Source organism: Chinchilla lanigera, unplaced genomic scaffold (genome assembly GCF_000276665.1).
Source record: "Chinchilla lanigera isolate Chin_1 unplaced genomic scaffold, ChiLan1.0 scaffold00002, whole genome shotgun sequence".
NCBI lineage: Eukaryota > Metazoa > Chordata > Mammalia > Rodentia > Chinchillidae > Chinchilla > Chinchilla lanigera.
In genome coordinates, this window is record NW_004955403.1 from 58,541,669 (window position 1) to 58,554,011 (window position 12,343).

Here is a 12,343-nt window from a genome sequence, read left to right on the forward strand (position 1 = left end):
TTTAAAACAAAAACGGAACTGCTTTGTGAGAGGGTGAAATTCTAGAAATAGCCTATAGATTACTTTTTCACTATTTTAAGTAAAGAGTGGCTCACAGGCCCATCCCCCAAAGCCACACACAGTTTGTGACAAGAAATGAAAGTTTTTCTGCACATTACATAGCAATAATGAAATTGTGGGGTGGAAGGTGGGTAATTGAGAGTTGATCATGAGGTGTAGGTTGTGTATGTGCACATGTACACATGTATGTGTATGCACACTTGCACACATGCATGTGGGCACTTATGTGGGCATGTATCCATGATGCACACTGCATCCATTGATGTATATGTGTGCATGCATGTAGATTAGTGTGTGCACATGTATGTACACATGTGTTGTGCCCATTTATGTGCTGAGAAGTTGATTATAGCATTCGTTAAAATCTTATGAAAATCAGAAACAAAATGAAATCAGTTGCTCTTCTGCCCTGGAAGCCTGTTACGATGTGTGAGTTGAGGAAATAAGAGGTTTTGGTATTGCAGCATGCACTGGGGCAGAGGCAGCTGAACTGCTATGAGAAAATCTCTCCTGAGGGCATCAGACATCCCCCGCCCCCCGCCCCTGGGCAGCATTCTTGACACCTGTTCTCAAGATCTTTTACCGTGATTTGACCTCTGCAGGAGAAACTGCCATGGTTCGTGGCTGGGTACTTATATAGATTAAATACTTGAAATATGATACCGGGAGAGAAGGGACTTTGTTGCAACATAGAGGTTGGGCGTAGTGCCCATTATCTGTCCTGCCTCACCTGAGGGACTGAGTTCCCTATAGTAGTACCTTTCAGTTTCTGTGTTCAGGGAGGAAATATTATTTTCTATTTTCCCCTGAGAATGATTAAACTAAAATATTTCATCTTAAGCTATTTCTATGTTGTAGAGTAGAACCAAGTATGCAGTAAGTGTTTAAGCTGAAATTTAGGACCGTACAGAGTTGTGCTTGGAACTTGCAGGTTCTCTATACTAGGTGACTCCTGAGAGAACCTCCTGTCTTTAAAATATGCAGCCAAAGAGCCATCAGAAGTTACTTTTTGCCTACACGTTGACAAAGGAATTTTCAAAGGTATATATACATCTTGTCATTGAGAACTCAGGAAAATGATTACTTAAAAATAACCAGTAGATATGTCACTTTAGTACAACCTTTCTGGAGGATAGTTTTATAGTATTATTAAAACATTGGTTTTTGTGTCTTTGACCAAAAATTCCCCCTACATGTCAAGTGGAATGCAACTTTCAAATGTTGGAGTATCTCAAAACTTACTCCTCAGATTTCTTCTTTCAAAATCTCGACCTCACCCACATTTACCAGGGAATGGCACCTGCTCTCATGGCGTCCTGTGTATGTGTATACCTATGGCTTCCAAACTGTGCCCTCCCAGGTGTTCGCAAGTTCAGGAAATTTTGCCCCGGGGCAACTCCTAAAAGCAAGACTAAAGCCTCCTTCCCACCTTCCATCCCTAGAAAGGTGGTGCCTCTCCCAGTTGCTCAAGCCAAACCACCATGCTTCTCTATTCTCTCTCAGATAGCATCTGCCACCCTCAGCATGTCCTGAATCTGACCCCTTCTCAGAGAAAACCTGAGAAGGTAGTCAGTGCTGCTGACTACTGAACTTCCCTACCTTGTTTGTTTGTTCGGTAATATTAGAGACTGAGCCCAAGACCTTTGGACTGAGCTACATCACAGTCTTTTCAGATGACTGGATAAAGGAAATGTGGTATACACTCAGTGGAGTTCTGCTGTACAATAAAGATAAACTTGAGTCATTCATAAGAAAATGGATGCACCTTGAGACCACAATGATAAGTGAAATAAATCTGACACACAAGCTTAGATATCACATGGTTTCTCTTATATAGGAACCCAATGTATTAAAAAGATAGATAGATAGATAGATAGATAGATAGATAGATAGATAGATAGGTAAGATAGATAAGATGGATAGGTAGGTGCGTAGGTAGATAGATGGATGACAGGAAATAGGGAGATAGATTTTTCCCAAATGGGAAGAGGATCAAGAGAGGAGGGGAGAGAAAGGGGATGAAAAAGGAATTGGGATGTGTTTGTGCATGCACCAGCTCCACACGAGAAGTGTAAAGGTGATGGACTGCAAACATGTACTAATAATTTTTTTTATTTTTTACTTGTGCTTTGAGATTGGGTCTTGCTACATTTCCTAGTCTAGGGTTAAATCTGCAGTCTTCTTGCCTCAGCTTCCCAGAGTACTGGGATTACAGGCGTGTCTTACCTGGCTTTTCCCTACCCCTTAACAGTGCACCTGTGTGTGTCGCTGAGGGCATGGACCTTGCCAGCCCCATGACTTGCATAAGGGATAAAATGACTCAAAAGATGCAGGAGGGGCCAGGAAACTAAGAGGGCAAATATCGGGCAGATGTGATCTGATCCCTTCCCTCACTGCTCCATTAAGATCACCCAGCTCTCAGGTGTGGTGGGTGAAGATTTGCTGGGTTGAAAAGGGACAAAGGAAAAAAATAGCTTGTGCAGTACAGAGCCAAGGACAGGGCAGATGATGAGAAAGTGTCACTGAGGGTTTGCAGACTTGTAAGAGGAGGGCTTTGGCTCATCACAGGCTCATGACTGAAAGCCTGAGCCCCCTTGCCTTCATTCCATTCGTCAGGAGGTGAGAGGATGAGGCTGAATCAGGTTGCTTTTATTCAAGCTGAAAGGTAGAAATCTGAATACCCAGTAGTTGAAGTTGGGTAAATGAACTGCACTACACTGAAAGACAGGAATCTATTTATCTGTTAAAGCCAGACTGATGTGTTTATATATTTCCATGCCTTTGGTAAGAGAGAAAAATGTATTACAACCATGTGAGCAGTTTATTTAAAATACTCAACTAGGGAAAAATTTTAGTAGTAATTTTTAATGTCTATCTTACTTTTTTTTTTTTTGGTTATTCTCCGGTACCGGGAATCAAACTCACAACCTTGCGCTTGCCAGGCAGGTGCTGTGCTGCTGAGCTAAATCCCCAGCCCATTAATGTCTATCTTACTGATGGACCTGTGGTAAACTTACTCTTTTTCCTGAGTGACCTGGCTTACTATCACATTTCAAACATTATTATCTTTTAAGATAACAGACTAGAAAGCTCAGAAGTGCTTTTGTTAAAATTGGCTTGAATAATCAGTGATTGTAACTGGGAAATGGAGAAGTAACGTGTGTTGTATTTGTATAGTAGAACCTTAGAAGGTCCTTAGAGCAATGACTTAGTCCAGCAAGTCTCACTGTCAGGGATAGCTTGGATTCATGGACTGTAAGAGCTTCTTTTTCCTACAGACACAGTGTAGCCTTTGGGAACTCTGACCACAATGAGGTGCAGCTGAGTTGGGCAGCTCTGACACCATTGCAGCAGTGAGTCTCTCCTGTGGGCATGTGTGCTCCCCTATTATTAGACTGGGTCACTGTACCCATGCATTTGTCTGTCCTCCCTTGGCAAGGTCAGGTCTGGAGGTGGAGATCTTGACTGTCACGGTCCTTACAACATCCCCAGGACTTCCCAATCACTCAGGAAGGTATTGCTCCTTGTGTGCACACCGCAGACAGCAACTCAGCCTGTGCAGGTCATGGAGGCCCCAGACCATCAGGGGAAAATCATCTCAGTGCACAGCAGCATCTGCCATCAGAGCCCAGGGAGCTGCTGTCATTCCTTCTTAGCCACACCCTCTGTGGGCGCTGTCCATGAGGCCGGCCATATGCCTGCCATGTCCTTCTGAAGAATAATGATTACTCCACTGATGGAGAAACTGAGGCTCAGGCCACAAGGCCAGTAGGGACAGGTGTTTTCTTAACCAAGCCGTGGGGCAAGAGCTTACATTCGTTCTCTGCACAGGGAAGCTTTTGGCTTTTTGCAAATGATGCTGCAGGTCCTGGGTTTACAAATTCTGAGGATTTGGCTAAAGTGATGGAATCCTGGAAACCAGGGGCTGTCAGATCCATCACTGTGTTACAGAAGCAATCCCAAGCGTAGCCCAGCAGGCTGTGATTTATTCAGTAAACACAGGATAGAGATTGCTGGTTGTTGAATAGTGTAGTGGACACATTCTGCCAAGATTCTGCTTACATTTTACCAAGAGTCGTGGAAAAACCTGTGAATAAATAATGGCAAAATACGAAAAATGCAGTAAAACTGTGCCCAACATACAGTGGGCTACAAATATTTCCAGAGTCTGTGCAAAGAGGACGTCAGGAAGAGGTCAGTACAGAGTGGGGGTGTCCAAGGGGCATTCTGGATGTAGCACCCACCAAGAAGAGAAGGTCAGAGGGCAGGACCCACAGAAAGTTCCAGTGAGGACTGTTCCCAGCAGGGGCAGCACTGAAGACATGGCCAGGGGAATCACGGCGGCCTGGGCGGTAGGAAGGTGCCCTGTTGCGGGCCAACAGGGTGAGAGGGGCAATGAGACCCCATCTGTCAGGGAGGTGACACTCAGACAGTCCAGTCAGAGACAGGGAGACCCTGTTGTGACACTCAGACTACCCAGTCAGGCAGCAGGATCCCAACTCTCAGAGCAGTGACATGGACCACCCCGTCAGGGATGGTGAGATCTCAGCTCTCTGAGATGACAGAATACTTGTATCAGGATCAGTGAGACTCTGACTCAGGTGATGTGGAAATCACTGAGTCAGGGAAGGCGAGACCCCAGCTTTCAGGGAGATGCCGCTCAGACTACCCAGGCAAGGACAGTGAGACCCCCCCACTCAGTGACTGACAGGCCACGTTGGTCTTCCTTTTTCTTGGGATAATTAATCACTGATAACAACCTATGCACACATTAGGCTTAGAAGTTCTGTTTCCTGCCCCACTGGCAAGTGTTTCAAGCATCTCCTGTCCCTGGGTGGTAGGAAATGTTTAGGACACTCAGATCTGAGTGTTCCTATCAGTAACATGTTGAACTGTTTCTTCTAGTCACAGAGCAATCATCTGGGAAATTAGTGGCTTGTGTATTGTTTTTCAGATGTACTGAGGCCACCTGCATAGCTCTCTGTAAAAAAATGAGTTGGAGTCACACTTTACCTGAAGCTCCAGTGGCCAAATTCCAGAAGGACCTAAAATTTAAATCTGAACATGAGACCATAAAGGTCCTCAAGGAAACCACAGATCTCTTTTCCTATAGAGTTCCTTGTCTACATGACCCAGAGCCCTCAAAGGAAAGGTTGTTAATGTACCTTATAAAATTCAAACATGTACATGTCAAAAAAAATCACAAAGGCAGAAAGCAAACAATGAACTAGAAAAATATTACATCTACTAGTACTGACCAAGGATTCATCCCCTTGTGTGTAAAGACTGCATGTTTTAAGAGTATGATAAATAATTTGAGAGAAAAATGGGCAAAGCAGGGTCAGAGGCAATTTCCAGAATAAATAAACAAATCTGTCTCTGCATTAGAAAAAAACAAAAGTGATGTTCAGCCTCTGATTATAAGAGAACACAAATCAAGAGTGCCTTGGAGCTGGGCATGGAGCTACAGTCCTGTAATCTCAGTACTCTGGTAAGCTGAGGCAGGAGGAGCTCAAGTTCAAGACCAGCCTGAGCAACTTAGACCCTGTCTCAAAATAAAAAATTATAAAAGAGCCATGGATGTAGCTTTGTGCAAAGCCTTTGGGTTTGATCCTCAGTACCATCCCCAATAATGTTAATAGTATGATAATACAAAAAACAAAGTATGTTGGGATCCTGTCTTCACCTATCCAATTATCATTGATCAAACACTTGTCCTCCTGCATTAGGAGTGAGCAGATGTGATGCCTGGCTGTCTGAAACCTGAGCTTATAGCATCCTAATAGGACAATCTGAGGGCATCAGCTCCAAACACACACTGCTGGGACCTCGCAGTTCCGCTTCCAGCCAGTTTTCCTGTGGACTGATATACATGTTACAGGAGTGTTATGCTGAGGGTTATTCAGTATGCCTGTCCTATAACAAATAGAGATAAAACTCTCTCAAGTGCTGCCTGCACCCAAGTCGGGTGAGGACCAGGCAGTCACTGTCCCTAGAGAACAGAGAGTGATGGAGGAAAGTGTTGTTTCCACTGGTGGGATACTTGTTAATGACCTGTGGCACTTGTCCCCTGGAAACACATGCAGCCATCACTCAAGGCCCCTTCATGACTCTTGGGGTTGAGCATCGAGATGCTATCAGGTGAAAAGACCAGAGGCAGCAAGAGAGTTTGCCATTGGATTGATTCGCTAAAGCAGAGAAGAGAGGAGTACGTGTATATCTGCTCGTTTGCATATACACCAGTAGCCCTGCAAGAACCTGGGGCAGAGTGGCATTTGCTGCCTCCCAGGAATTGAACCAGGTGGTTAGGACAGGAGGGAAGGAGACTTGAGTGTCTTCATTTGTGCTATAGCGCTGGCTTGATGTCTTGTGTCAGTTCAAAATGTTTATCTTCCATGGTCATTTTAACTGTGGGGAAGAGCCAGAAGCTGCATGATGCCAGACTGTGAAAGCTGGGTGAGGGCACGCAGTCATATTTTTATGATCCTGCCTTTCCAGTGGATGGTACTTGGCAACAGCATTCACTGTTCTTTTTAATCACACTATATAAAGATGAAAGAGGACTTCCAGAACCACTTCAGAAAGTAGCTAGAGTGATGGAATAAGTGTATTCAAAGTAAGGAGAGTGTTTTGAGGGCAATGTGTCTTACTGTAATAATTTTTTAATTTAAATATTCACTATATATTCTGATCACCCCTGCTATGTCTCCCTAAGCCAGTGGTGGTGAACCCATGGCATGTGTGCCACAGCAGGCTGTTTGTATCACTGAAAGCTCTGGAAGGTTTGCCATCACCACCCTAAGCTGTGTAGTTGTACTACTATCAAGTAAATGCAGGAATAAAATAATTAAAAGATAAAGAAAGATCTTTGTATGTGCAAAGTTAAGAGATTCTACTGCCCACAGACATTTGCCAAGAGAATAATCTAGGTGTTTCAGCAAAAACAACAAACATGGATCTACATCAGGAGGCAGGGACAGCTGGGAAGATCAGGGAGCACAAAAGTTATGGCTGTATAATTGGCTGTTGACCATAATAAAAAAATACGGTAGTGCTGAGGTTCATGAACTTGATTCTTTCCATGATTCGATCATATACCGAGTTGGACGAGAACCAAATCAAATTCAGTGGTTAGGTTCAATATTGACATTATGGGGAAATTTGATTTGGTTCCCATCCAGTTTGGCCTATGACCAGAGTCATGGAGAAAATGGAGTTCGTGAACAGAGACACCACTGTAACCCTTCTTGAGTGTTTTGCAGACTTGACACCCGTGCCGCCAAGAGAGCCTTCTAGGGATTTCACGAAGGCTGTTTGGGTGGGGGTTGCTAGAGCACTGTCTCTGGAGGCAGCGATGGACTGGCCTTGGCAGCAGACAGCTTGGAAGGTGTTTAGTCTGATGCAGGTAATTGTTGCAGCTTCTGTGTTGAGTAGACACCTATGAAACTCTTCTGATTTATTTCCATGGTGAAACAAGGGCAAGACCATTGTAGCAAGAGGGGAGCAAGGATGGTTTTTCAGGCAGCACTGAGGACAGCGAGGTGCCTGGTCCTGCACTTAACCTGAGAGTGATCCAGAGAAGGTGAAGTTGCCATTGCAGCCAGCACTGGGTGTTTAGCAGTAGACAGAACCTGCAAAGAAAAGAGCTGTGTTGTGTAGAGTTAGGCAGAGCAGGGTTTACTGGACACAGCTGGAAAGGAGAGGTGGCAGGTGGGGACAACAGGATTAAACCAGGCTGAATGGTATCCTGCAAAAAAGTACCCTCTCTTAGGCTTGGGGCCTTCCAGCTTACCATCTTTCCAGTGTAGTGTTTTGGGAATGTGGGTACTAGTGACTTTTACCAGCAGAGAGTGAACTGCCACCTGCCTTGTCTGTATCTCCACTTCTCCCTCTGGGACAGCAGCAGTCCCAAAGAGCTGTGCTCTTAGATGCTGTGTGCTCCACAGCTTGGTAAAGATGGTGAACTGGAGAACCAAAATTGCTGGCAGCTCTAGAAAGTGTCACTCATCTGTTCCTTGCAAGGAACCCATCTTTACCACAGCAAGGAGGGTAAATGTCACCACAACAAGGCACATATTACCCGAAAGAATATAGAAAATAAATATCAGACATTATTATAGATTACCTGGCCACCTTTACTTACAGATGAGCAAACCGAGGTCCGGGTAACATTGGCTTCCCTATCCTGGACAGCTCTGACTGTGGCAGTGTTGTCGCTCACAGCTGCAAAGTCTGTGTGTGCATGACCCCTGTCTTCCTGGCATATTGCACTTAGATTATTTTTCTTAGACATCTTGCTGTTTCCCATTGAGTGAGTCATCCACTGCTTTACTTCATGCATGATATCTTCCACATTTATCCTAATAATTAAGTGAACAATGACACTTCTAATTTCTGTTTAACTTTCTTATTAAGGAAAATTTAGCTGATTAAACCTTCTAAAAATATTCTGTAAAAGTGATCAAGCATTGATGTTACCTGATAGGGATAGTGTACTTAGAAGTGTGTCTCTGTTTGCCCTTGATTTTAGCAGGGAATGACATAGTAATTAATCAACTGTGGTGAATCGAATAAATGTGAGAACTAGAATTCTGGCAACTTAGCTACAAAAGAATGAAGTATATGGATGGCAGAAGAATTTGAACATGTTCTCAAGGTTTTCATACTTAGTATTTTTATGTTTAAACATCTGGAAAAAATTTCTATACATATATTAGTGATTTTATTCAATCTTTGTCATTGTTGGTTTTGAAATAAAATGCTCGTTCTGTAAAAGACAGTGTGGGATATCTACATGTGTTTGCCACATATAGGAAAGTCACTTTGCCGTATTTTAAATGAAAATATGAAGATTAAGAAGGTTGGTAGTACCCAACATTGAAGAGTATGAAAGCACCCTCTTTCTGTTGCCTTTGTAGATGCTTTTTCCAAAAGGCAGCACAAAATTCATATCAGCAGTTCAACCCGCAGTTCCATTTCTGAGAATTTACCTGAAGGAAAGAAGTAGCCAAGTGTGCAAAGGAAGATGCAGCCGAAAGGGTACAGCAGCTGCTCATAGCAAGGACTACACAAGTTCAACCTCCACCTGCAAAATCTAAGAGAATGGTTAAATTGTACCTAAATTATGATTTGTATATATTATAAAATATTATACATTCATTAAAAGTGTTCTGATTTAAGCACTGTGTATCATAATGTGTAATTTTATATTCAATTTTAATTATATACATATAAAATGTATAATCTATATTAATGTATAATAAAATACATGTGACATGATCCCATGAAGATATGTGTCTGTACCTGTGTGTGGGCAAGTACATGTCTGTGAGGTATGTGTCAGTATGTGTATGCACGTGTCTGTGTGTGCATGCACATATGTGTCTGTGAGGTGCATGTCTGTGGCTCTATGTGTATGTAGGGGGTAGGAACTCTACCTGGTAGTGCATATGGAGTGTGTACATGTGTGCCCATGGTATATATCTGATTCTGTGAGTGTGTCTTTGGGCACAGATCTGTGGTTCTGTATGTATATGTGTCTCTGTGCTCTGTCTTACATTTCTGGCTCTGTATACTGATTGTGAATCCATGTTGTGCACTTACTTGTCTGTGGGGTACATGTCTACCTGTGTGTACGTGTTCACATACTGTGTATTGTTATGAGCACATGTGGAGCATGCGCATGTCTGGCTCTGTGGGGAGGTGGCATGTACCTGTTGGTGCATTGGAGCATGCACGTGTCTGTATCTAGGTACTTGTCTGTGGCTCTGTGTGTGTGGGTGTGTACATGTTGGTGCGTATGGAGCATGAATATGTGTCTGTAGGTACATATTGTTTCGCATACATGGAGAAACAGTTCAAGAAGACGTTGTGCCAAAGTGTTGAAAGATCCATGGTGTGCTAATAAACGGTGTGTTGTGTGGGTTATTTATATTTTCTGTTAATTATTCATGAACTAGTTGTATTTTGTAGTATTATGAAAACCCAGATGTTTATATTATAAGTAACTTAATGTGAATTTAAATAATCATAAGATGATTTTTTTGATTCCTTTTTCCTGGCTGGTTGTGTAGCTGACCTGTTTTTCTGGCAAAATACTTGGCTTGTTAAAATCAGTGTATATGACAGTGGTTAGGTTTTATTGACCTATTAGTTTTTTTTGTATTGCATTTCATTGGAGAAGTGGTACCAATGTAATCAGGGCAAATAAATGTCTGCTTACTTTATGAAATATTTACCAGTACATATTGTTTCTCTGTTCTCTTTTCAGATGGCAGAGACATTAAGATCCAGCCACACCACCTCTACACTGTGAGTTTGCCTCCAGAGGGGTATGTGCCCTGCTCGTCAGAGCCCCACAGCTGTGCTGACTCTGAGAAGGCCTCCAGTGCCGATGATGTGGAAGGTAAGAAGCTTAGGTGGGAGAAAAGGTGAACTCCTTCACCAGGTAAATCATTACTTTCCTCTACTGTAAACTCAGTATCTAAATTTACGAGAGGGGAATGGGTAAGCTACAAATGGTTTTGAAAAACTCAGAAAACAAGAACACTTAGCCTGGGGGAACTTAAAGTTGAACTATTATCATACCCCTATTTGTTAATGCATCAGAAGTCTGGAATTAAATACATCAAAATGTTAGCAGCACTTGTCTTGGTTTGGTGGAATTTTCTTCTTGACTTTATAAATTACTCAGATTTCTGAAAACTTTATAATCAAGGAGCTAACTTATTTTTTCTCTCTCTTTTGAGAAAACATTGGTCTGTTATAATTGCATCTGTTACTGGAGATCTTATGAGTAAAAGAAAATAGTGTTCCCATACTTAAAGCAGTTCGCTGTTGATGGGGAAGTGTTGGTGGTAACAGTACATTTTCACCTCAAAAATAAAATGTTCGTTTTTCTCTTCATGTTGACCATTTGAAAATTTCCTTGAGAAGAATTGAGAATCTTCAAAGAAGAATTTTTCCAGGATGATTTTTAGCAAATATAAACTGAGGAAGTCTAGACTATGAATCTTAACTTGAATATCAAGAAAATGTGGTTTTCTAACAAAAAATGGGATAACTAAGGAAGAATTTATTCATCTTTCAAGCCCTGCTGAAATTCTTTGAAATATTATTATTAGATAAATAATTTAACTATAAAATTTAACTGTTCTTATGAAGATAAATTATTTTGTTAATGAGTATTTTTCATTAGTGTGTTTAATAAGAAAACACATTGGATTCACTCATATGCTGTTGTATACAGTTCTCATTTATGGATCCTTGTGTCCAGTTAGTTCACTCAGGTGCCTTCGCATCAGTCAGTTCATTCACCTGCCAGTATGTGCAGTTGGCTTATCTGCTGTTGTACACAGCTGTGGTATACACAGTTGGCTCTCACTCAGGCTGTCATACATGCAGTTGATTTATGCCTACACAGGTGGCTGTGGTGTACACAGTTGGCTCTCACTCATGCGCCGTATGCAGTTGGCTTTGCTTCTGTTGTCCCTGAAGACAGCTTATGTGAGGGTCTTGGTGGAAAAAGCCTCAGTTTGCCATGACCAGACAGCACTTCCCACACTGGTGGGACTAAGCTAGAGTGAAATTCTTACAGGAAAGGGAAAGACATTAATGCCAAGTGGACATTTCGCTTACAAAAGCTGTTACATGAAGATTCAGTGTCTTTGCACCCTTAGGTAGCTGTGCCCTTCTACAGCCTGTGGCCACCTCCAGACAGTCCTGTATCTAATTGCTCTGAAAAGAGAAATTCAGCAACTGACACTCATTTTTAAGTGATAGTGGTTAAAAAAAAAAAGAATTAAATGATAATGGTATATTCAATAGTTATGATGTAATTGAATACATTACTACAAGTTACATTTTTTTGAAGTAAATCCTTAGATTAAAGGTTTCTATTAATTCATTTTCTCCTCTATTTCCTGGTTCCTGGGAGCTGTAAATGTGGTTTCTTCTGTTTTCAGAGGAAAACAGCAGGTGATGGTTGCTGCCAGGGAGTGGATGGGCCAGGGTCATGGGGCTCAGCAGCAGGCCAGGCCTTTGTCAGTTAATTCCCCAAGGTGGGACCACTGCCTTGACCTGTGTCCTACCTCCATGTTCACACTGCTTGGCAGTGTCCACAAGGTGGACATAGTAGCACTTGATAGATAACCAGAGGGTACTTCGGAGCTTGGATGACCAGTGTCTGCCTTGTTCAAGGCTCCCACAAAAAGTCCTGATAGTTTAAATAGATCAATGTGAACTGAAAACATTTACCCTGTTTTTTATAACAGCTCTGAAACTA

At 42.3% G+C, this 12,343-nt stretch overlaps 1 protein-coding gene across 1 annotated transcript in view; it reads left to right on the plus strand.

Moving 5' to 3' along the window:
- The window catches only part of Erich1 (glutamate-rich 1), a gene marked incomplete in the record, with an annotated part of 72,570 nt that overhangs the window by 33,556 nt on the left and 26,671 nt on the right, over positions 1–12,343 (plus strand). Inside the window, 1 exon segment of the mRNA XM_013515049.1 lies at positions 10,331–10,465. Coding sequence (XP_013370503.1) covers positions 10,331–10,465 — 135 coding nt within the window.